General features: G+C 44.1%; 1 protein-coding gene across 1 annotated transcript in view; it reads left to right on the plus strand.

Moving 5' to 3' along the window:
* LOC117887652 (dynein heavy chain 9, axonemal-like) overlaps positions 1-25,292 on the plus strand; it is a 150,912-nt gene that overhangs the window by 18,935 nt on the left and 106,685 nt on the right. The window contains exons 3-6 of the mRNA XM_034790310.1: positions 3,320-3,484; positions 8,381-8,521; positions 17,597-17,767; positions 20,035-20,157. Of these exons, the coding sequence (XP_034646201.1) occupies positions 3,320-3,484; positions 8,381-8,521; positions 17,597-17,767; positions 20,035-20,157 (600 nt within the window). The remainder of the gene's footprint in view (positions 1-3,319; positions 3,485-8,380; positions 8,522-17,596; positions 17,768-20,034; positions 20,158-25,292) is intronic.

Genomic DNA, 25,292 nt, shown 5'->3' on the forward strand with positions numbered 1-25,292 from the left:
ATCTGTCAGTGAGGCTTGAGGGGGTGACAGTTTGTGAGCCCTGAGGAGAGCTAGCCCATAGAAGGGATTAACTTTTGGTGGTGGGACAAAACATAAAATGGCCCATGATAACCTATTTTTTTTTCAGAAATTCCATTTTCATTGTAGTATATGACATATCAAACTATGGGCAATTCCACTGTACAAATAACTAACCATAGTTTCAGTGACATTAAAAACAATAGCATAAAAGACCAGTAATCAGGTATAGACATCTGTGGGGAATACAGCATCCTGTGCAGGTCATTGTTTGCACTTAAGGGCATTACATAGGAATTATGAGCTATTAGAGCAAAAAAAATAATAATAATAATAAAGCATCCGTTCTTATTCATAACTCCAGGGCCTCCAGCTCACATTCTAGACCACTAATAACCTGCAAAATGTCATTTTAAATGCAGACCATGTTTGAATGACAGGAACATGCAAAATTATAGCCAAATCAGTTTTCTGTGTCAAAAAAATTATAAAATATTTACTTCCTTGGGCAAAGTCCTGCATGTAATGCCCAAGAAATAAGTCCCTGAAAACGAGGATTTCTAGTTGGAATGCCAACAACCTGCACACTTCAGTGCATTAGCTGTCCTACATACTGTAGGTGCTGCATTGATACAGAACATGTGTACAGTGTGTGTGTGTGAATAACATGCAATATTTCAATCCAGCATTTTGTAAGATTTAAAGTTGATTTATTATCAATGAAAGGTTCAGAACAGATAGCCTGAACTCCTCTATATACAAAACAAATACCACTTGGGGAGCAATGCAGGGCTTCTGGTACATAACTCCTCAGCCCTGGACTGATTGGGGTTTAAGAATAAGAGGAAAGTTTGGTTTCCATGGACCATTCTATCTCTTGTCTCATAAATGAGATTATTAACCACAGTGAGGGTAGAAATGCTGCTTTCTGGTGGCATGGATGCCTGTGTGCCTGGAATGAGCTCAGAGAACCAGATCATTTCATACTGACACTGAATTGCCATCTGATGGCAGTTTTGACCTCAGGCTTGCTCCAAGTGCATTTGAAATCTCTGTCTTTGGTGAGAATTGGGTTGGATCCTTAGTGCTAAAAAGCTCCTTTTCTGTTGCCAGTTCTTTGAGCCACAAAGTGATGCTACTTCAATACAGTCTGGGGATTTAAATGCCTTCATCTTTCAAAGGGCTTCTCTATGTGCTAAAATATTTGTGATTATTTCCTTTTGACAGCACAGTAGCAGAAAGGCCAAGCTTATATTATACCCAGCAGTGCACAAGACAGGTGCATGGTTTGCCATGGGATATTTTCTCTGATAGTGTTTGTAGTGGTTCAGCAGCGGGGTTCCTCCTACTCCGGGTCTGTAGGAGGCCAGTCTGCCTCACGACGTCTCTGGGTGTCACCTGTCATGGGGAATTAGTGGCGTGGCAAGAGTCTATAGCTCGGGCCCATAGTCAGGGGCTGAGCAAGAAACACAGTTAAGTAGACTGGACCCATAGGGCAGGGCAGGGCAAGGGGAGTCTATAGCTCAGGCCTGCAGTCAGGGACCGAGCAAAAAAGGCAGACAGGTAGCCCAGACCCTCAGTCAGGGCAGGGCAATAAGTCTATAGCTTGTGTTCACGGTCAGGGCCGAGCAGCAAGGGCTTTGCGCATCCTGGCTCCGACTGATGGACGAAAAGTGGTGGCTTCTTGGCCTCAAGAGGGGGAGACAGCCACCCCAGGGTTGGGGCGGCAGGGTGGGGCACAGGCCCATCCACTCCACTGCATCCTGGCCAAGGGCCCTAACAGTGGCAGTGAGATTTGCCACTGGGTCAGCGGGGATCCTGACCGCAACAGGCGGTGCTGCAGTTAGACTAGGGTTGGCTGCCTCTGGGCCACTTCCTGACTCCCCCTCAGCTTGTACCTGGTCCTGTAGAGGGTTGTCCAGATCGTCCGGGCTGAAGATCTGTGGTAGTGGTGGCAGCTCCTCCGCTGTTGGGTCAGCATACGGCTCTGGCCAGTCCTCAGCTCCCCAGGGGACAGCAGCAGTCTCCAAGCTCGGGTGCAAGCAGGAGGCATCTGGCTCCTCCAGCAGCTGCAGCCCAACTGAGCTTTCAGACCCATCTTTTATACTTCCTGTCCTGCCCACTGACTTCCGGCAGGAGGGGTGAGTGTGGCCTGGCTCCGCCCACCAGGGCTCACTGAGGGGTTCCTCCCCCTCCGAGTCCATGGAAGGCCAGTCCGCCTCACTACAATGTTAAAAAACGAGAATTTGTAAAACAACCGCCCTCTTGGATAATGTACCTTCATCCCAGTACAGGCACTGTGCCCCCTGGCAAAGGCTGAGCAATAGATGCAATCATTTGTGCAAGGGCAGAATCTACTTGTGGAGGGTCACCAAGCTGAGGAAGAGATGCCTTCATTTCACCATAAACCATGTCTTCTATTAACCATTTGATTTATAGAGGAAAGATAACGGAGTGGCAGCTGGACACAGAGCAGGTTGTTATGGAGGGATTTGTTGTGTGAAGGAAAACTGTAATTGCACTGTAATTTACAAAATCTGTACTTCAGCAAGTGGCTATTTAGTTGTTTATCTATATCTGTTTGTTTGATTGTCTTGTCTTTTAAATTGTGAACTCTTTGTGTCAGGGACTGTCTTCGGTTCTCTGGCACAATGGGGCTCTATCTCTGGGGACTACTCGAATACAAACCATAGTAACAGCTAAGTGGAGGCATTATTGTGCCTTGGGTTATGAAACTGAACTATCTGGCAATGTGTCTTGCACTAATCTCTTTGAATAGAAGTGAACTTTCTGCTTTTTGGCCATTTTTGCTTCTAGTTGTCAGCCTTTTACCCATTTTGCTCTCAGTTCTGAGATGACGTGTGTTGATGTGTCATGGGCAGAGGTACTGGGACCTTTGGGGATGGGAGAGAGTGGTGGCCATGCTAGCAGTGGCGGACTGCACTGAGGGCCATCCTTATCCAGACTGACTCAAGCATGAAACGGGAGGTGTCAGTGGGGAGGGTGCAAGGTGTGTGTGTGTGAGATCTGACCCAATTCTTTTTCTCCAAACCAGTTTGCACTCTCTTATTTTGAATACATTCCTAGCTGTGGGGCATACATCTCCTGTCCCTTCTCAGTCCGTACATGTTCAGTGTTTCTTGGAGAGAGCTGCATAGTAGGGATTGGATTGATTTCTGCTGCAAAACGTCATGATAAACACTGGCCTGTGCAAGTGGGTTGTGAAAATTTAAATCTAATGCTGACACGTTGCCCTTGACACTGGTCTGTGGCTAAAACTTCCCTCATTGTTTATTTGCAGTCAGACCTCACAAAGCAGCAGAATGGATTCAAAATCACCTTAAAAACTTTGGAGGATAATTTGCTGTCCCGGCTCTCCTCAGCGTCTGGGAACTTCCTCGGGGACACGGCCTTGGTGGAAAACCTGGAGACCACCAAACAGACAGCTGCGGAAATTGAAGAAAAGGTAAAAGCAAAGTCTGGGCCAGAAGAAGGGAACATGGGTGATGTTATTCATCTTAAAGATGAATATGTTCCTCTTGCCCCTTCTGCTGCATAGAGAATCGAAATCAGTATAAATTCCAGTGCTCTCTAATCTGGCTGGCTCTGAGCAGTTCAATTCTTAAGAGCGTGTGTATGTTAAAGGCCTATTTAGGAAGAAGAGAAAATGGCAGTGCCTGATGTGGAACAATAAAACTTAAACACTGTATCGAGATTGGTTACACTGCTGCAGCTTAATACTGTGGTTTTATTTGTTTATTTACTTACTTACTTATTTGATTAATTCTAAATACTTTACACTTCCTCAGTTAAGCCAGAATTTTAGCCCAGGTGCAAGCTGGAATCCATTGGTGTTTATGTGATCCAGATTCAATCTGCAGAAACTCAGATGTTTAGTACCCATGCAGTTCCCCTGGGTGTAAATTTGGTTTTTAAACCAATCTGCACTGTCACCATTATTATGTACACAGCTTGTCTTACTGTTTGTACATTTTCCCTGTATCTGTCAGACACAAGTCATCCCTTCCCTATCATTTTGCTGGGGGTTCAAGCATGAACAACAGCTCTCATTTCTCAGCATGGGACCCCCACCTTGCTGAGAGGCTAACAGTTTCCCCTCCATTCTTAGGCTGTTTCTAACAGCTCTGAATGTGAAATCATATTTATTCTGCTTGACAAAGATATTTTGTTTGAACTCCTACAGGCCTGGCTCAGTCACAAAGAAGAACACAGAGGACATTTTAGCAAGGCTGTGTGAATTCTAGAAACAATTGCCCTCATAGCCTTAAGACTGAGCCATTGATTGATGGTGTCTGGGGAAGCCAAAGCCAGCAGTGTATTTCCCTCTGACTCTGTTTTGTGGGTGGTTTGCCTTCTCATTTGCTTACACCCATTGAAATACTTTATGTACCTCAATCCTCAGCTTTGGAACATTTCAAGTGGCTGTAGCTTCCTCACAAACCACTGGGCATGTGAACCAGCCTTGACTGTGGGGCTCAATCAAGCTCCAGTGGAGAGAATGCAATGTTCTTTCAGCATTTTTCTTTTCCATTCAGAATGCAAGTTTCCAGCAGTTTTAGCTTCTAAAACAAGAACAATCAGATTCCAGTTGTGAAGTGGGTCACCACCCACCCTGTTGTACAGTGGCTGAATGTTGGAATTAGACCTCACTTGGGATCCAGTGTATGTGGCCTTTGAGTTGTTTTACTGGCAGGACTCTTGAGTAATATGCTGCAGGTCAACTCCATGCTCATTCTGGAAAGACAGTGCTAACGGAATGTGAGACATCAGAGCCCTTTGATATCTGGCAATGGATCTGGCAATGCAAGAGCTGCCAGGATAATTTCCATGCCCCCTCTCAGAGTTTTGGACCCCTCCATGTTCTGCTCCAGAGATGCCCACTTAGGTCTCATGCCACTAGCTATCCCCCTCTCTATGGCTATGTCTACTCTTATGGTGGTGTGTAGACCACACAGGCCATGCCCACACTTTTCACCACCATGTGAAGCTACTTGCTGCATTGAAAGGCTCCAGCAGCAGGACACTACGCTGCTAAAAACAGCAGGGTAGATGTGGAAGACACTGCCTGGGCATGTAGAAAGCCAGTGTATGGTATATACTCTGGGGTTCAGTGCATAGGGTTCTACTTGCCTGAGCCATGCCCCACCAACTACATGGCTGGTTATGCCCAAGCTAGCTGGGCATGCAGTGTCTTTATTCTACACACTGCAGTAAGTGTAGAACTACCCAATAGGCAGAGCCCCACAACTGTCTCCCTCCAGACTGGGGATTTAGGTTGACGTTGCCCTGCCATTCCCTGTGGTTATCCCAGCACATCTGATGTAGCTCAGCACCTGCAGGTTCCATAATAGTGGAGTACCAGTGACCAGCCAGCCTTCACAGAGCGCAGTACGTTTATTTACAGAGTAAATAGATCAGGGGTCGGCAACCTTTCAGAAGTGCCGAGTCTTCATTTATTCACTCTAATTTAAGGTTTCGCGTGCCAGTAATACATTTTAACGTTTTTAGAAGGTCTCTTTCTATAAGCCTATAATATATAACTAAACTATTGTTGTATGCAAAGTAAATAAAGATTTTAAAATGTTTAAGAAGCTTCATTTACAATTAAATTAAAATGCAGATTCCTCTGGACCAGGACCCAGGCAGTGTGAGTGCCACTGAAAATCAGCTCGCATGCCACCTTTGGCACGCATGCCATAGGTTGCCTACCCCTGAAATAGATAAAACAATAAAAGCATGCTGTGCTTACCAGAGATCCCTCATCTTCCACATGAGGGTCAGGTAAATGACAAGGTCCTTCAGACCCTTCCAGCAGAGCTTGCCCTCTTGGACAAAGGCTCATGCCAGTATTCAGATCATGAACAAGAGCCAGACCAGCCTTATGCCAAAAGCCTTTCTGTGTTCCTTGGACCTGACCCGGTATATGTAAAAATCCCCAGGGGGTGGCGGGGTGTTCTTTGGAGTTGTTTACCTGTCCTAGGCTGTGCTGTAATCACCTCCCACTGGTTGTAGCTACTGGAGGGAAGCTCGGTGACCCGCACCCATGGAGCTAGAATACACCTGTCTGGGTTTTTCTGGGATCGTCCCTTTTTCTAGGTAACTCTCCCAGGAAATTGTACATCCTCCTGGGACATTAAAAGTCCCCTTTTCTGTTAGTCATGCTCCTGCTCGCTCCCCCAGCTCCTACTAGCTGTAGTTGAGGAGCTGTGGGGTGGCAGCAGCTGCGCAGAGGGAGCTCTGGCTCCAGAGTGTCTGGGAGCTGTGGGGACAGGGCAGCTTGGGAGCAGTGAGCGGCACAGTTTGAGCTTGGGGCTGGCAGCATCCAGTCACTTCCATGTAGGAACCAGCTGTGGGGATCACCTCTGGGTGGGAGCAGGTTGCCACATCCTGCTTGCCAAGGTCGATGCCCGGGACAGCCCCTGGAGCAGGGAAAGGGAGACAGTGCCCTGGGTGGGGTCAGGCAAATATCCCCCCCTTTTTTTTTTTTTTTTTTTGCCTCTGAAGTGGCAACCCTAGGAGCAGAGACACTTCACCTTCATTATTTAAAAGCATTTTAACTCTTCCCAAGACACTTACACCAGTTTAACTGAAAGTGTGAATTTAAACCAGTGTAGTTAAACTGATGCAAGTTCCCGTGCAGACACTCCTACTTCAGTTTCAGAATGGCTTATGTTGGGTTAGCTGAAGTTGATTAGGAATCACTAAACCAAAATCAGCTGCTGTTCAACCAAAATCAGGATGTCCACATGGGGGCTTGCACTGGTTTAAAAACTGCTTTCAATTAAACTGGTGCAACTTACGTGTGCTGACAAGGCCTAAAGTTTCTACAAATCTGTAAATCAAACTTTGTCTCTCACTTTAATTCTTAACAATGGAAAGATTTTTTTTTTTGTACCTGACCCCATACACTGGTGGCACTTATTAATATTAAATTCTATGCGTCTTCAAATTCAAACACTGTCATGGGAATTCTCATAGCAGTTCATGGATTCCTTCTTTCATATGCTGCGAATTCCCTCTGAGTCATGCAACTGCTGTCAGGTAAAGGTGGAACTGCAATAAAAGTCCTGCAGCCTGGGGGTAAAAGTGACATTTAGCAATTTCTCTGTAATCTTTTCTGCAGCAATTCTGCTTGCACAGACCCTCATGCTGCAGCTCTCGATTGTCAATCTGTAACCTAGCTGCACCTTAAAACTGGCATGGTAAAGGTGAAGAAAAAGTCATTAAGCCAGCTGTGCAAGACAGTATGGGAGTATTTTGCCTCCCAGCACCTTGCTTGTTGGAACCCTGCACATGCAGCCTGTATTGATCAGGCCTCAAAATTTTGTCTGTAGCATTAATCCATCCTCCTTGCCAATCAGCGCCCCGCTTCCCCCCAGGACAACCCCTCACTGGCTCACATCTTCATTTATTAAAATAGACCACATTACGAGTGACCTCTGCTTTATACCAAGTAACCATATTAGTTTGTACTCCCCTTTAAATATGGTGCTGGACAGTACAGACCAATGAGCCTTATTTGAATATGAGATATGGTCCTGTTCTGGATTGAACTCTTTGAGAAGCAAATCAAAGAGTAGGAGTAAATGACCAATTCTCAGCTTGGAGTGGAGTTAATAGCAGAGTCACCCTGGAAGCAGTACTAGCTAGGCCTAGAATTGCTTGGTACCTTACATTCATTAATGACCCACATGTGGGGGGCGATTAGCGAGGAAAAATTAGCTGATGACAAAACTGATTAAGGCTCGTCAGGAGTAGGGCGTATTGTGGGGAAGCTCAGAGGGGCCCAGTGGAAGCAGGTAATTGGGCATCGTGAAATGAAATACAGCAGAGTGCTTACCTGCAGCTGGCAGATCTTGGGTTTTCCCAACCGTGTTGTGACAGCACTTTTCTATTCCAGAAAGAGACAGGCAGGGAAGGAGCCGACACAAACATGTACCAAAACCTACCTCACAGAACACAACCCAAGGCAATTAGCCCAGGCCAGCTGTTCCCAGTATAAGCACTGTCCAGGTCTAACTGTCACTGCTTACCACCCAGAAAACAAACCTGCCAGGCTCAGAGGGGGAATATTTGAATAGCTAACAGATCAGGTTCTCACTCTGCAGTCTGTGTGAAATCACAGCATCCAATTCTCACTGCTTGGCAGTGCAGAGAATTGCTCTGTAGTCGTAATCAGAGGGGCTTTTGCCCTCTCTTTTGGTCACCCAATTTTGTGGTAGGTGTTAACCTCACACAGGGGCAGCAAAAGAGCTCTGCTCTCCCCATCTTTTCGGAAGTGAGAGAGAGTCACACAATTAAAATAGTTTCATGGTTGTTTTGGTCTTTAATTTCCTCACAGGTCCAGGAGTCCAAGGTGACAGAAACAAAGATTAACGAGGCGAGGGAGCACTACAGACCTGCAGCAACACGGGCTTCTCTGCTGTACTTCATCATGAACGACCTCAATGCCATTCACCCCATGTACCAGTTCTCTTTGAAGGTACTGCCCCTGTGACTGACAAGAACTCTCCCAGCTCCCCAGAGTTCTGCTGGACAGTTTAGTTACCTCATTAACACACTACGGTGAAATGGAATCTGTTTTCTTGGCCAGGTGGAGGGGAGGGTATTTTAACTCCCACTATAAAAGTAGGTATAACCTAATCCCTTCTATTGCTTGGTTTTCATGGAGGTTGCTGTTATTTATGGCTTTCTAAAAGCACTTCATGGTTTTATTTTTGTTTCAGTAGCACCTTAGAGTCCCAGTCCTGTACCAGAATCCCTTTGTGGTAGACGCTGTACAAACACACCACAGAAATATTCATAGATTCAAAGGTCAGAAGGGACCATTATGATCATTTAGTCTGATCTCCTGTAGATCACAGGCCAGAGAACTTTCCCCAAATAATTCCTAAAGCAGATCCTTTAGAAAAATGTCCAATTTTGATTTAAACATTGTCAGTGATGGAGAATCCATCACAACCCTCGGTAAATTGTTGCAACAGTTAATTACTCTCGCTATTAAAAAAATTATACCATATTTCCAATCTGAATTTGTCTAGCTTCAACTTCCAGCCACAGAATTGTGTTACGCCTTTCTCTGCTAGATTGAAGAGCCCATTATTAAATATTTCTTCCCCATGTAGATACTGTAATGAAATCACTTCTATCGTCTCTTTGTTAAGCTAAATTGATTGATTTCCTTGAGTCTGTGTCACTATAAGACATGTTTTCGAACCCTTTAATCATTCTTGTGGTTCTTCTCTGAACCCTTTTCTATTTATCAACATCCTTCCTGAATTGTGGGCACCAGAACTGGAGACAGTATTCCAGCAGTGGTTGTATCAGTGCCAAATACAGAAACAAAATAACCTCCCTACAGAAACAAAATAACTCCTACTCAATATTCCCCTGTTTATATATCCCAGGATTGCATTCGCTTTTTTGGCCACTGGGAACTCACATTCAGCTGATTATCCAACATAACCCCCAAATCACCTTCATAGTCACTACTTCCTAACCCCATCCTGTAAGTGTGGCCTACATCCTTTGTTCCCAGGTGTATATGTTTACATTTAGCCATGTTAAAACGCATATTGCTTGCTTGCATCCAGTTTACCAAGTGATACAAATCACTCTGAAACAGTGACCTGTCCCCTTCATTATTTAACATTTTCCCAATTTTTGTGTCATCTGCAAGATGGTCTTTCCTACAAATAGTGCACAGTCTATGTGGCTGAGAGAGATGAGCTACCCCCTCCCATCGCTGTCAATCATGGCTATGCAGTGCACTAGTGTGTTGTGTTAGGTGGCGATAGTTTGATTAAAGATTGAAGGGTGGCATCCCTATGGGTCAGCGTTAAGTTTGCAGGCCATGATCTGTCTTGCTTAAACAAGACATCAGGCTGCTTGAGGCATTTCATATGCGTTGCCAGCGGTTACTACTAGGCACAAGATGGTTTGATTTTTATCAGTAATAGGAATGTATTATTGAGAACTGGTCTCAAGAAGATTGAAGTCATCAGCTATCACAGCCGGCTGGCATTTTTGAACATATAGCCCACCTCAGAGATAAAGTCTCCACACATTGAGCCCTGAAGATTGGACTTGAGGTCTTGATTGGACTTGGAGGGGACATTGCCTGGCCATGGACTGGCAGTGGCCACGCAGTCATCCATGATTAACCTGGCTACACCAAATCAGTAATAACCCTGAGGAGATTTTAGACCCCCAGATTAAGGCTGTGCAATGTGGCCATATACATTTGGTGATACGGACTCTTGCTGCCTAAGTGTATTGTTGTTGCCTGATCTGTGGTGTATGGTAGTTGTGGTAATGGTAAGGTTTGTGCCTATGCACTGAAGCCTGGCTTGCCCTTTTCATATCCTTGGTTTTGCGAAGTATTTTATGTGTGTATATGCATTATGTTTCACAACAATATTTTGTATTAACTGCTTCGTTTTAATGTTAAAGTAGTATACCTGGGAAGTAGTAGTCCCTCACCCTGTAGTCTTCCTGGTAACTCTAAATATAGTTGAAACTAGCCATTTGGAGGAAATCAGAAATGTCCGTCTCATTTACCACAAGGAAATGGAAGAAATACATTTAGTTATAAAACTCTGTGTATGCAGAGCAGTGGTTCCCAGAGCTGTGCCACAAAAGGGCAGCTCATAGACTCAGACTTTTAGGCCAGAAAGGACCATCAAGATCATCAGAGGTATCCAAACTGTGGGGCGTGTCCTCCTAAGGGGGCACAAAGGAATGTTCAGTGGGGGGTGGGGGGAGTAGCAGGCCCAGGCCAGTCCCCACAGGGAGTGGGGAAGGAGCACCACCCAGCCCCGCCCTGCCCCTAGCTCTGCTCCGGCCCTGCCCTCAGCTGCAGTCCCGGCTCCTGGCCCATGCCTGACCCCATCCCCAACCTCGGTGTGGCTCCTCACCGAGCCAGGGGCCCAGCTCCTGACCCCGCCTCCAGCCTTGGCCCCTGGATCCAGCTCCATCCCTGGTCCCAAAACCATCCCCAGTTGTGGCCCCAGCCTCAGCCCCCTTACTCCTGTCCGCGTTCCCCCCCGGAGCCACAGACCCATGTCGGGCCCTGGCACCTGGGGTGGGGGGGGTAGGGGGGGAGGGGACAGGGGGCGCAGACAAGGGTAAGGGGGGGGTGCAACCTTCACATTGCAGGCCATAGGACCTCACCCACCCACTCCTGTAATAGACCCCTAACCTCTGGCTGAGTTCCTGAAGTCCTCAAAGCTTGATTTAAAGCCTTCAGGGTATAGAGAATCCACCATTTACACTAGTGACCCATTTCCCATGCTTCAGAAGAAGGCGACAACCCCCAAGGTAGCTCTGCTAATCTGACTTGGGAAAATACTTTCCTGACCCCAAATATGGTGATCTGTTAGACCCTGGACGTGTGGGCAAGACCCATTAGTCAGACACGTGGGAAATAATTCTCTGTAGTAACTCAGAGGCCTTCTCCTCTAGTGTCCCATCTCTGGCCCTTGGAGATATTTGCTGCTAGCAGTTGCAGATTGGCTACATGCCATTGTAGGCAATCTCATCATACCATCTCCTCCATAAACTTACCAAGCTCAGTATTGAAGCCAGTTAGGTTTTTTGCCCCCCCCCCCCCCCCCCCGGCTCCCCTTGGATGGCTGTTCCAGAACTTCACTCCTCTGATGGCAATAACCAGAAAATCATAGTCACAAAAGGGACAGCATACAGACAGAAAAAGAGAACCTCCCAAGTCTCCACAGCCTAAACCCCCTCATCTGAGAACCAAAAGGTCAGCTCCAGATCACAGCCTTCCAGGCCAGCTGCCAATTTGTTGAACTCATCTGTTTTTTCTGTCCATAAGTTCCCTTCTTTTGCCAACCTGAATGGACACAGAATCCAATCTTTGCTCTCCACTGGGATTTAGAGTAGGAGACTTAGTTTTTTGGTATAGGTTAAAATATGTGGCTAGCTGTAAATTCATAGTTAATTGTTTCTTGGTTTCAAGTCTGGGCATTGTTTCACCAGCAGGTTTCCCTACTTTGACTGGTGGGGAAGGCGGTTAACTTTCAGGATGTCTGCTTGGTCAGTAAGGTTCTTGGGGCAGGGATTATCGTTGTGCTCTGTGTTTGTGCAGCACCTAGCACAGTGGGGCCCTAGGTCATGACTAGGGCTTGTAGCTGCTACTGCAATACAAATAATAATAATAATTAATAATTAATAATTTTGCCTTGACAAAATAACCCACCTGAGTCTTCTTCTTGGCCAGTCTAATGGTGCCGAGAGGCTCTTCTGGGTCTTTTCCTGCAAAGGAGTCCATCAGAGAAGGACACACGTTTGGGCCATGACAGTTTCAAAGCAATTACTGCATACGTCTCTCAGATGACAAGCGGTTTCAGTGTAAATATAACAATGCTACATGCTCACAAAGGACAGGAGATGTTGTTTGGAGTCCAGCTGTATGAGGGTGAAGGGAAGTCTGCCTCTAGTCTAGGACTTTTCCCAGACAGTTTGTAAACCCTGCTTGTGAGCTTGAAACACTCCTTAGAGCCTTGAAGAGGTTTTCTCCTGCATAGATTCATAGATTTTAGAACTGGAAGGGACTTCGAAAGGTCATCGAGTCCAGTCCCCTGCCCTCATGGCAGGACCAAATACTGTCTAGACCATCCTGATAGACATTTATCTAACCTACTCTTACATAGTTCCAGAGATGGAGATTCCACAACCTCCCTAGGCAATTTATTCCAGTGTCTAACCACCCTGAAAGTTAGGAACTTTTTCCTAATGTCCAACCTAAACCTCCCTTGCTGCAGTTTAAGCCCATTGCTTCTTGTTCTAGCCTTAGAGGCTAAGATGAACAAGTTTTCTCCCTCCTCCTTATGACACCCTTTTAGATACCTGAAAACTGCTATCATGTCCCCTCTCAGTCTTCTCTTTTCCAAACAAAACAAACCCAATTCTTTTAGTCTTCCTTCATAGGTCATGTTCTCTAGACCTTTAATCATTCTTGTTGCTCTTCTCTGGACCCTCTCCAATTTCTTCACATCTTTCTTGAAATGCGGTGCCCAGAACTGGACACAATACTCCAGTTGAGGCCTAAGCAGCGCAGAGTAGAGCAGAAGAATGACTTCTCGTGTCTTGCTCACAACACACCTGTTAATGCATCCCAGAATCATGTTTGCTTTTTTTGCAACAGCATCACACTGTTGACTCATATTTAGCTTGTGGTCCACTATAACCCCTAGATCCCTTTCTGCCGTACTCCTTCCTAGACAGTCTCTTCCCATTCTGTATGTGTGAAACTGATTGTTCCTTCCTAAGGGGAGCACTTTGCATTTGTCTTTATTAAACTTCATCCTGTTTACCTCAGACCATATCTCCAATTTGTCCAGATCATTTTGAATTATGACCCTATCTTTCAAAGCAGTTGCAATCCCTCTCAGTTTGGTATCATCCACAAACTTAATAAGCGTACTTTCTATGCCAATATCTAAGTCGTTGATGAAGATATTGAAAAGAGCCAGTAGCAAAACAGACCCCTGCGGAACCCCACTCGTTATGCCTTTCCAGCAGGATTGGGAACCATTAATAACTACTCTCTGAGTACGGTTATCCAGCCAGTTATGCACCCACCTTATAGTAGCCCCATCTAAGTTGTATTTGCCTAGTTTATTGATAAGAATATCAATAAAGAGACCGTATCAAATGCCTTACTAAAGTCTAGGTATACTACATCCACTGCTTCTCCCTTATCCATAAGCCTCGTTATCTTATAAAAGAAAGCTATCAGATTGGTTTGACATGATTTGTTCTTTACAAATCCATGCTGACTATTCCCTATCACCTTACCATCTTCCAAGTGTTTGCAGATGATTTCCTTAATTACTTGCTCCATTATCTTCCCTGGCACAGAAGTTAAACTAACTGGTCTGTAATTTCCTGGGTTGTTTTTATTTCCCTTTTTATAGATGGGCACTATATTTGCCGTTTTCCAATCTTCTGGAATCTCTCCTGTCTCCCATGATTTTCCAAAGATAATAGGTAGAGGCTCAGATATCTCCTCTATTAGCTCCTTGAGTATTCTAGGATGCATTTCTTCAGGCCCTGGTGACTTGCAGGCATCTAACTTTTCTAAGTGATTTTTAACTTGTACTTTTTTTATTTTATCTTATAAACCTACCCCCTTCCCATTAGCATTCACTATGTTAGGCATTCCTTTAGACTTCTCGGTGAAGACCGAAACAAAGAAGTCATTAAGCGTCTCTGCCATTTCCAAGTTTCCTGTTACTGTTTCTCCCTCCTCACTGAGCAGTGGGCCTACCCTGTCCTTGGTCTTCCTCTTGTTTCTAATGTATTGATAAAAAGTCTTCTTGTTTCCCTTTATTCCTGTAGCTAGTTTCAGCTCATTTTGTGCCTTTGCCTTTCTAATCTTGCCCCTGCAATCCTGTGTTGTTTGCCTATATTCATCCTTTGTAATTTGTCCTAGTTTCCATTTTTTATATGACTCCTTTTTATTTTTTAGATCATGCAAGATCTCGTGGTTAAGCCAAGGTGGTCTTTTGCCACATTTTCTATCTTTCCTACCCAGCGGAATAACTTGCTTTTGGGCCCTTAATAGTGTCCCTTTGAAAAACTGCCAACTCTCCTCAGTTGTTTTTCCCCTCAGTCTTGATTCCCATGGGACCTTACCTATCAGCTCTCTGAGCTTACCAAAATCCGCCTTCCTGAAATCCATCGTCTCTATTTTGCTGTACTCCCTTCTACCCTTCCTTAGAATTGTGAACTCTATGATTTCATGATCACTTTAACCAAAGCTGCCTTCCACTTTCAAATTCTCAACGAGTTCCTCCCTATTTGTTAAAATCATATCTAGAATAGCTTCCCCCAGTAGCTTTTTCAACCTTCTGAAATAAAAAGTTTTCTGCAATGCAGTCCAAGAACTTATTGGATAGTCTGTGCCCCGCTGTGTTATTTTCCCAACATATATCTGGATATATAAACTGGCCGTGGGGAAGTTTAGGCTTGAAATTAGACGAAGGTTTCTGACCATGAGAGGGGTGAAATATTGGAACAGCCTTCCGAGGGAAACGGTGGGGGCGAAGGACCTGTCTGGTTTTAAGATTAAGCTAGATAAGTTTATGGAGGGAATGGTTTAATGGGATAACATGATTTTAGTCAAACGAACAGTGTGCCATCGCTGGTAAATAGTATCAATGGCCAATGAGGGTCTGGCTGGAGAATCTTGCCTACATGCTCGGGGTTCTACTGATCGCCATATTTGGGGTCGGGAAGGAATTTTCCTCCAGGGAAGATTGGCAGAGGCCCTGGAGGTTTTTCGCCTTCCTCCGCAGCATGGGGCAGGGGTCGCTAGCTGGAGGATTCTCTGCTACTTGAAGTCTCTAAACCAGGATTTGGGGACTTCAACAGCAGAGTCAAGGGAAAGGGTTGGGACAGCTTTGTGGCCTGCATCATGCGGGAGGTCAGACTAGATGATCATAATGGTCCCTTCTGACCTTAAAGTCTATGAGTCTATGAGTCTATGAGTCTATGATTTTGCTAGTTGTTTAAAAAAGCCTCATCCACCTCTTCCACCTGGTTAGGTGGCCTGTAGTAGATTCCTAGCATGACATCACCCTTGTTTTTTATCCCTTTTAGCCTAACCCAGAGACTCTCAACACTTCCATCTCCTATGTCCATCTCCATCTCAGTCCAAGTGTATATATTTTTAATATATAAGGGAACACCTCCTCCCTTTTCCCCCTGTCTATCCTTCCTGAGCAAGCTGTACCCATCCATACCAACATTCCAATCATGTGTATTATCCCACCAAGTTTCGGTGATGCCAACAATGTCATAGTTGTATTTATTTATTAGCACTTCCAGTTCTTCTTGCTTATTATCCATACTTCTCGCATTTGTATATAAGCATCTAAGATACTGATTTGATCTTGCCTCCCAATTTTGCCCTGACCCTCCTTTCTCTCTGCCATTATAGCCCACACTCCCTCCTATTTCCGACCCATCTCCCAGGTCTCCATGTTCTCCACTTACCTATGGGCTTTGCTCACCTGTCCCCGTCGAACCTAGTTTAAAGCCCTCCTCACTAGGTTAGCCAGTCTGTGTCCAAATAGGGTCTTTACCCTCCTCGAAAGGTGAATGCCATCTCTGCCTAGCAGTCCTTCTTGGAATAGCATATATGGGGCTGATTCACATGCTGAGATTATTTTGTCAGGGAAATGTGCAGAGTATCTTCCTTACAAGTATACACTTTAGTAGATCCATTCCTCACATAACAGGTACAGGAACTTCTGAGTTTCACCCTTCATCGACTTCATCTGTACCTTGGGAGTTTTTTCAGTAACATGAACAGTGTGTATAAATACCTAGAAAACGATTCCTAAAATGTTTTTAACTAATACTTTATAATTTCCCATTATAATTTGTCTTGTAGAGATGTGCAGCGATGATTGCAAAATACTTCACAAATGATGTTATAACTTTAGCTACAAAGCCCATTATAAATTGGTGTACATAAGATTTACATGGGTCTCTGCACATGATCTAACAAGAAATTTATGCAGGAAAAATACATTCTACAAATAATTGAGCAATAAAATATGTACCAATATTACTCTAATTTACAACTGTATTGTTTTCTCTTTGCTTGGGCCTGTAAAACCCTAAAAATAACTCTATTTGCACAGCCATATCTGGCTTGTTTAGTGTTATTAATTTGTACGGGGCTGGTTATTTCAGATTAGCTAGTTTCCACTTTATGGAGTCTTCTCATTTTTAACCAAGCTGTGGTTGGGGTTTTCTTCAGTAGAATTTGGTAATTTGCTAATGTGTTTTCTCCAGCATGCTCTGAAGGCTTTTGAGTCTTTTCTCATTTACATCAGAAATGTTTCATATTTTACATAATAGCTTCCTCCTCAGTGGATGTCCTGAGGGGACCTTATTGGGTTAATCTAATTCCCAGATCATTGGGTATCATCTACCCTTCTTCTCTTGTCATTTCTGCTGAATCCAGGTAGTAAAAAAGTCATGGGTGGGGTTTTTTTTTTATTTGGGGAGGGGGGGTTGCACTTAAGGGAATTTGTTACCTTTAAATTGCAATGAGACATGTGACGTGGGAGGTATTTTCTCCTCTGGGATCTCCAGTGTCTTTCAGCTCCATGTTTGCAAAACAGAGCTGTACAGATCATGTGAAATATTTCCATTAGACATTCTGTTTTAATTCAGTGAGCCTGCCTATGTACTGCCTTCCTGAACCCAAATGAGCATAATTTAATGGAGAATGTCATTGTTTTATGGCTGAATACTTCTCAAAAGAGCAGCAAGTAAACATTTTTGCCTAGAAAAAGAGAGAGAGAGAGAGTGAAAAAAGCTGGTCCAAATCCTAGTGTCCAATCGCATTACACAGCTGTCTAGAGCTGGCAGTTCATACCACTTGGCTGTTTGCTTTGTTTATGAGATAGAAAAAAAATGAATCCACTTCAGCTGTGGGAATGTTGCATACAATATTCAGGGCATTAAAAGAGTAATTGTAAAGCATCAAAGATCTTCCTCCTGTCCCCCCATCCAGGCGTTCAGTGTCGTGTTTCAGAAGGCTGTGGAGAGGGCCTCTCCAGACGAGAGCCTGAAAGAGCGCGTTCTAAACCTGATCGACAGCATCACCTTCTCTGTGTTCCAGTATACCACCCGGGGGCTGTTTGAGTGTGACAAACTGACCTACACTGCCCAAGTGACCTTCCAGGTAAAGAACAGGAACAGTATCATTTAGATGGAATGATATGTGTGATAAGTCAAGTTATTGGCATTGCACACTGTCCTCCAGGAGAAAACCCAATCCCCATTCCTGCCCTTCAGCATACGTGAGCTAATGTATGTGGTCTGGGAAAGTTCTTTCCCCTTCTGCTTCTCTCACTGCTAACAATCACAGATGCTTTGGTTCGCATTAAGTTTGCAAATTACTGTTTGAGCAGTGATGCCTGCTTGTGGAACCCAAGGAAGTGATGGGGAAGGTGGCCTTTGGGGACAGGCTGCTTGTATGTGGAGAAAGAGTAGTTGGTTTGCTGCTGCTGTTTTCATCTTAACTTAACTCTATTTTTAATGATCTGTTGGTATGTCAGGAGCCCAGAGTGCAAGTCCTTTTTATGCCTACATATTGAAATGAAAATAAGTAAATAAATAGTGACTGCCGTTATGCTGTAAAATTGCTATAAAGTATGTGCAGTGAGTGGCAGTTTGATATATGTTACTGTATAACATGCAATGAACAGTATGGAACACAGATCTGACTTGACTGTAGGTTATCCCTCCACACAAATAGTTAATTTATAGTTAACTCACTCCAGTGAGTAATATAATCCTTGTCCATATTATATAACAAAAACATTACACTTTAAAAAGCCTAGGCACTAAAAAGTATAGACATTACCAGGAAAGGTGATTTATATAAATATTCCATTACTCTTTAAGTTGGTATACTTTGTTAGTAAAATTACTGGCATGTAAAACATCACCTTATACATTACACAAAGAGCCTTAACTGTGATCCACAACACACACATACTCTTTCAGAAAATATACGCCTAGCTTTGTTAGGTAAAGTATACAAGTAGTACAAGTTGAGTTTGTAAGTAGGTATTATCTGTTGAAAATATTGAATGGGTTTACTTCAGGCGATGAAATCTCTGCACTTAACAGGAGGTGGAGTGAGGTTGGTGATAAGACACATTATTTTTATCCATGTCAAAATAAGGTAATTCCCGCTTCAGCTGGAAAACTCACCCATCCCTTTAAATGTAGAGATGCTAAACATGACTCCATGATACTGCCAAAGCTATTGCTCCATAGGTTGATAGTGAGGTACAGTCAGCAATGCTGCAATAAAGAAATGAGGAAAAGTCACCAATCATCCCGTGACAACATGTGAACAATAATAATGGGTGCATGTTGCAGACCATCTCCAGCCCACAGCTGATGCAGACCCCCCTCTCAGGAAACGTGAGCTATTCGCTCAGATTCCACAGGCTCTCACCACACTGAATGGCTCTCTCCTATCACTGAGTGATCCCACATGAACAAAATGGTTAGAGCTGGCCAAAACTGGCACATTGCAGTGATATAATCTGTGTGAAAAATCGTGAAAAAATTTTGGCCAATTCCTTTCATGTGATTTTGTGTTCACCCACTCCCCCACCACACACTCACACCAACCCAGGTTTAAAAAATTTTTCATGGTATTTTGGGGAACTGAAAATTCTTTGCAGTGGAACATGTGAAAACCAACACCCCACTTTGAGATGATCTGCTTTGGATGCCAGTTTACTGACTGTACATTGTTAAAGTTCTGGATTTAGTTTATGATTCCTGTGTACCAAATGTATTAGCCCTTGGAAAAAAGAAGGGCAAATACTTTAATTTCTTTAGTGGAATAAGGACGCTTGCAAGTAGTTGCTTTGATTATGTAACAGATGTTCACCGTACCTCATTGTCCCTAAGGTCATGCATTTTAAGGCTAGAAGGAACCATTGTGTTTATGTATATTACTTTAACCTCCTGCATAGCACAGGCCATAGAAGCTTACCTTGCAATTTTTGCATCAAGCCCACACCTTCTATTTGATCTATAGAATATCTTTGAGAAAGTTCCCAGTCTTGACTTGGACTGCAAGTGATGGAGAACCAACCACATCCCTAAGGCTTCCTCTGTGCCACGAGGGATTCCCAGCTGCTCTCTGTGGCCCCTTTGGACCTGATCCACAGCCCCTCCCAAGTCCTATTTTAGAAACTTATCACTGTTGGGTCAGTGGACTCCATGCGTTTGTTCCAGCTCCTCAGTTTTCTACTCCACAACTCTGTGATGTATATTTTGCCAGCCCCATTTATCTGGTGGCAGTTTATACATTTTAGTCACACATTCTGGCATGCCTCTAACAATGAATGTTCTAATCTGTTCTGCTGCACTCCGAGAATCCGAACAGCAGTGCTAAGGTACATCATTTGTTGGACATTGCAGATACTTCTGATGAATAATGAAATTAACGTGGTGGAGCTGGACTTCCTGCTTCGATATCCAGCACAGCCAGGAGTCACGAGTCCAGTGGAGTTCCTGTCTAATCACTCATGGGGTGGCATCAAGGTAACTGTTTAATTTAAAATAAATGTCTTCAATATCTCTTATCAATATCTCTGAATCAAAGTCCAGTGAAGTCAATGGGAATCTTTGTGTTAATTCAGTAGGCTTTGGATCAATTCCTCTAGCAGTCAATAGATGGAACACCAGCCACAGTCTAGAGCTAGCACAAAGTGTTGTTTTAGGAAAGCAGTTTTCTCTGGTGGTGAAAGCAATTGGTTCTATTCCTCACTCTGCCACTGGCTCCCTGTGTGGCCTTGGGCAAGTCACTTTCCCTCTCCATGCATCAGATTCTCCCTCTGTAACCGCTCAGCAGATGCTCAGCAGATGCTGAGCGGTTACAATTTGTAAAGCACTTTGGGATCTTTGCTGGCCAGGTGCTATGCATGGTCAGGATGATATGGGCAATTTAAGGCTGAGACAAGTATCTGTGGCTGTGGTGCAGAGACTTGTGGTGCAGAGACTTCTGCAGGAGGCTGTAGCCCCGACAATACCAACTGATATGACCTTAGCAAGGCTTGTGCACAGGGACATAATAGAGCGGTCTAAGAGCTGCTGCACTGGGAGGAGGGAGAGTGAAGGAATGACCCTTCTGGACTACCTGACTGCTTGCCAGTCAACTAGCATGGAACGTACTTTCTGCTTCAGCAGAGTGCTTAAACATATGCCTAACTTCAAGCATATGACTAGTCCACTGACATTAGTGGGTGACTCCTCTGCTTACAGTTACACATGTGTTTAAGAATCTTGATGAATTGGGAGCCATATCTGTAGTCGTATTGCTGCTGATGAACAATCTCTGGTGACTGTTGTAATCCAGGAATGTGATGAAGGTGTTTGTTTATGGTACTTTATGACACATCTGTACTGATGCCCATACAGGTGTTAGTTTAAAGCATTCTAGGGCATGGCCATTGGGCTTTGCTGCACTGCAGTGGGTTCTGGACCTGCTATCTCAGATATTAATGAATTTCTATGCTGGGGTGAACTTGTACAATGTAGTGTGGGAACCACTGCTTCTGAGATCAAACACTCTTAAGGACTAAGACAGACTCAAACTGGACTGTTGTTAAAAAACAGAGAACCCTGCTACCATCTTGATTACCCCCACTCCCATTTTTCATTTTTGGGAGACCACTGGATCAAAGCTTCAAGATGCAAAAGGACCATGGGCTCATGGACCAGGGCAGCTAATGTGCCCCATTCCCCTCATTGTTAATACAGAAGATGGGCCCCCAGGGACTCCAGGTCCTAGCATGAACTTGGCCCAGGTTGAGATCTGTCATCTCCATGGGCTGTACCTTTATATTAAAGATGTGGGTGGCTGAAATCTGCTCCATTTTACACATGCATTGAACTCTTTGCAAGTTGTCAGTGTTGTCCTCACTGCTCTAAGTTTTAATTGGCAGTGCCGTGCAAAATGTTGTTGGAACTTTGAGGCCAAACTAGCTCTGCTCATTCTTGCAGAGATGTCGCATAATAATGAATGAATTTTTTAAAAATAAACATACATCATCTGTTCTTCCATGGTTCAGTGGGGTGTTTTACATGTTTAGGTGGCAGCATTTTATTTTTGACCTTTTAAAAACAAATTCAATGCATATTTAAAGTTAGTGCACAATAAAGAGATCAGTTTCTGAGCATAGAAAATTCATTCTTTTGTACCAAAATGTTATATTGTGTAAATATCTCACTAAAAGAGTCCTAGTTCAGCTCATGAACTCTTTGTTACCAAATACTAAATAGCCATTAGATTGTCCTTTGTGATCATTGTTTGCAGTATTGATTCTACTACAAGTTATAGGCATGATGTAAACTTTATTAGTGTTTATGTTTCATTACTGTGTGTTGATTTATTAGCTTTTGAGGTTTTGGCAGTTGTGGTTACTTAAGGAACAGTTCTCGTACAACCATTTTGTCACAGTCTGCTATAATTAGGTTAATTAGTCATGGCTAAACTTTCCTTTCCTTTTATCAGGACAATTAATGCTGTAATAAATTGTTTCTTCAATAAGGCTTGAATAAAGTATATTTCAGATTCATATTTCAAATTCTAAACAGAATTTAGGTTTCTATTTAATTTTTTATGGGAACATTGAAAAGTTACTGTGCTAAGTGCTGCAGTTGCCAGAGGTTTCAGGCTAAGAGAGTTGTGCCAAAGGATATCTGACATTAATATTTGAGGCCCATAGTGACTTTGAAGAACACCTTATTAACATGTTGGGGGACTTGGTTTACAAACAGCCTTGTCAGAATGAATGAGTATCATTACTTTATTACTAATGCATGCGTACTAATAATGCTGTACAGTTCTATAGCCCATTCCATCCAGTCATCTCAGACAATCATGATTTCTTCTTCGTAGCTCCCTGTGAACTCGTCCAAGGTTTCACAGAGCCATGGACAGAACTCAGGAGGCTTGGATCCCTGTTGCCCTCTTTAACCATTGAACCAACTGGCACTGTATAAAATGGCAGAAGTCTAGGTCTGTGCACAGCCCTGTGCACGATAATAGTCAGGTTCCTCATTGCAACATTAAATTAAACATATTCCTACTTGACTCTGTTTTTGGGATGCTTTGTGGAGGATCATCCCCCATTTTTCTTCCGTCCCTCCCTCAAGGCAGGCTCCCCAGCCCCCCATCACTGAGGCTGTATTTCAATGGAGGAGGGCTGGATGAGATTCCTTTCCAGACTCATCAACACCACTAATTGGAGGGCAGAGGTCAAGATCACATCATGCAGATTTGATGTACTCCCAGCCCATCAGACACAGTTCAAAATGTAGTCTGATTGCCCATCTATTTCCCAGATACTTCACACATCCAAAACCTACTGTTCACAATTCTACTCGGAAAAGAGATGTAAAAATGGCACCAGGAGGGTCAGTGGTCATTGTCTGTCATTGATTCTCAAGCAAGTTAGCTTAGTTTATAATAAAAATGTGTTTTTTTTCTAATTGCACATGTTACACACTTAGCCTGGGATCCAAGAGTCAAGCTGAGCACTTTCCTTCTCAAAGATGCTTGGGAAGGAAAGTGCCGCTAATACATTGAGCTGTCCAGTTTCTCCATTACTTATGGTTGCTCACTAGTTATGGTACTTCTTCCTAGACAATGCCAGTTCATTCAGTACCTTCTGTTACTGTCTTCTGCCAGTTCCTGTTTGGCCTTCCTTGCTTTCTCTTTCCTCGCTTTGGTACCCAATTCAATGCTTGCTTAGCATGTCTCCCATCTTCCATATGGTGTACACATCCCAGCCACCTGAGCAGTCTTTCTTTGATACTTTGTAACATGTCCTGTTCTGACAGCTCCCTTACTCTTGTATTTGTTATTTTGTATTACTGTGATATTCGTAATATCTTCCTCAGACGTCTGTGATGGGCAACATCCAATCTTTTTTTTGTTAGCCATTGTCATCAGCCACGTCTCTGCTCTGTACAGCAGCATGCTTAGTACAATCGCATGGTATAATTGGAACTTTAGTTTGGTGTGGAGAGAACTCTGACCAGATGTTGTTCATCCTTCCAAAAATGGTGTTTGCTTCTCCCAATTTCCTACCAATATCTTTATCAGAGTCACCTTTGAATGTCATCACATTCCCCAGGTAGCAGAACTTGTCTACCTGTTTGATTTCTTTTCTATCCATGTACAACTTTGCAACTGTTGTCCACTTTCCTACCTACATAATCTTGGGTTTCTATGCATTTACTTTCAATCCAATTTTTGTTGCTTCCTTTTCTATCTCTGATGTAAGGGCAATCATTCCATTCCATTCCATGTCATATTTAGAAATAGTAATGTGGTTGGCAAGTCAAGGTCATGTAAGTCATTTTGGCTAATGCCTGTCCACTATGTCTTTTATTGCCAGCTAATGTACAGAGAATTGGTGATAACACACACCCTTGTCCAGTCATACTATCAAACCGCTCAGTCAGGCCTGTATCTGATCTTACTGCTCCTGTACTTCCATCATATAAACTCCTTATTATGTTGGTCAATGTATCTGGTATTCTGTAGTTTCTAGCCATATTACAAAAGGACTCTGTGTAGACACCGTTAAACACGTTCTTAAAGTTGATTAAGATGGATTTTGATGATCTGTCAGAGTGAATATCTGTTCACAACATGATCTACCTGGATAGAGCCCAGCCTGTTCATCTCGTAATATTTCATTCACTAACTTCTCTTATGCTGAACAGCATGAAGTAGTGAATACTTTGCCTGGGACTGATAACATTGCAATACTTGTCCAGTTCCTGCACTGAGTAAGATCACCCTTTTTTGGGTAATGCCTTAATGATACCATCTTTCCATTCTTGAGGAACATGTTCTGCTTGAATTCTGTCAACCCCAGGAGCTTTCTCCTGTTTGAGGCCTTTGATGGCGTGTAGTGAGGCAGAGTAGTCTCCCTCCAGTATGGAGGTGGTTAACTCCCCTTGGTGGACACAACTAACCCCATCCTGTCCTCCTCATAGGAAGTGCAGAAGCAGGGCAGGAAATATAAAAGCAGGGCCCTGCAGCTCAGTTGGGGCTGGACTAGGGTAGGAGGCAGATGTCATTCCCAGGGAGCTGAGCCCTCAGACGAACCTGTGATTGACAGTGGAGAGAACAGTCAAACACTGCCCCAGGAGACAGCAGACCCCGGAGAGAGACGGAGGAAGGGACGCCTGACACTGAGAGCCAAGTCTCAGTGGTGACAGAGCAGTGCCAGCAGCAGCTGGTAGGAAATAGCCCAGGGAAGCAAGACGTTGGTCCAGTTGCGCTGCCAAGACATGAAGCAGCTGCCGCACGTTTCCACACTGACCCTGTGGCAGGATTGCCCATCACTTCTAGGGCCCTGGGCTGGGACCCAGTTGAATAGTGTGGACCTGGGTCCCCCTACCCTTGATGCCAGTCCCATACGTGGTGCTGGCTGTCCACTCACCTTAGGCCAGAAGGCCTGAACCATAGATTGTAGCTGTTTGCCCTGGCCTGGAGGTTGAGGGCTATAGACTGTTTAAGTGTTCCGCTCACACTCACCTGTCAGAGCCACAGACTGTGGTTGCTTACCCCAGCCAGGAGGCAGAGGGCTATAGACTGGTTAAGTGCTTAGCCCACGCCCAGGGGTGAGACCGGGAAGCTGACGCTACCAGCTGACTGG

Source organism: Trachemys scripta, chromosome 14 (assembly GCF_013100865.1).
Source record: "Trachemys scripta elegans isolate TJP31775 chromosome 14, CAS_Tse_1.0, whole genome shotgun sequence".
NCBI classification, from domain to species: domain Eukaryota; kingdom Metazoa; phylum Chordata; order Testudines; family Emydidae; genus Trachemys; species Trachemys scripta.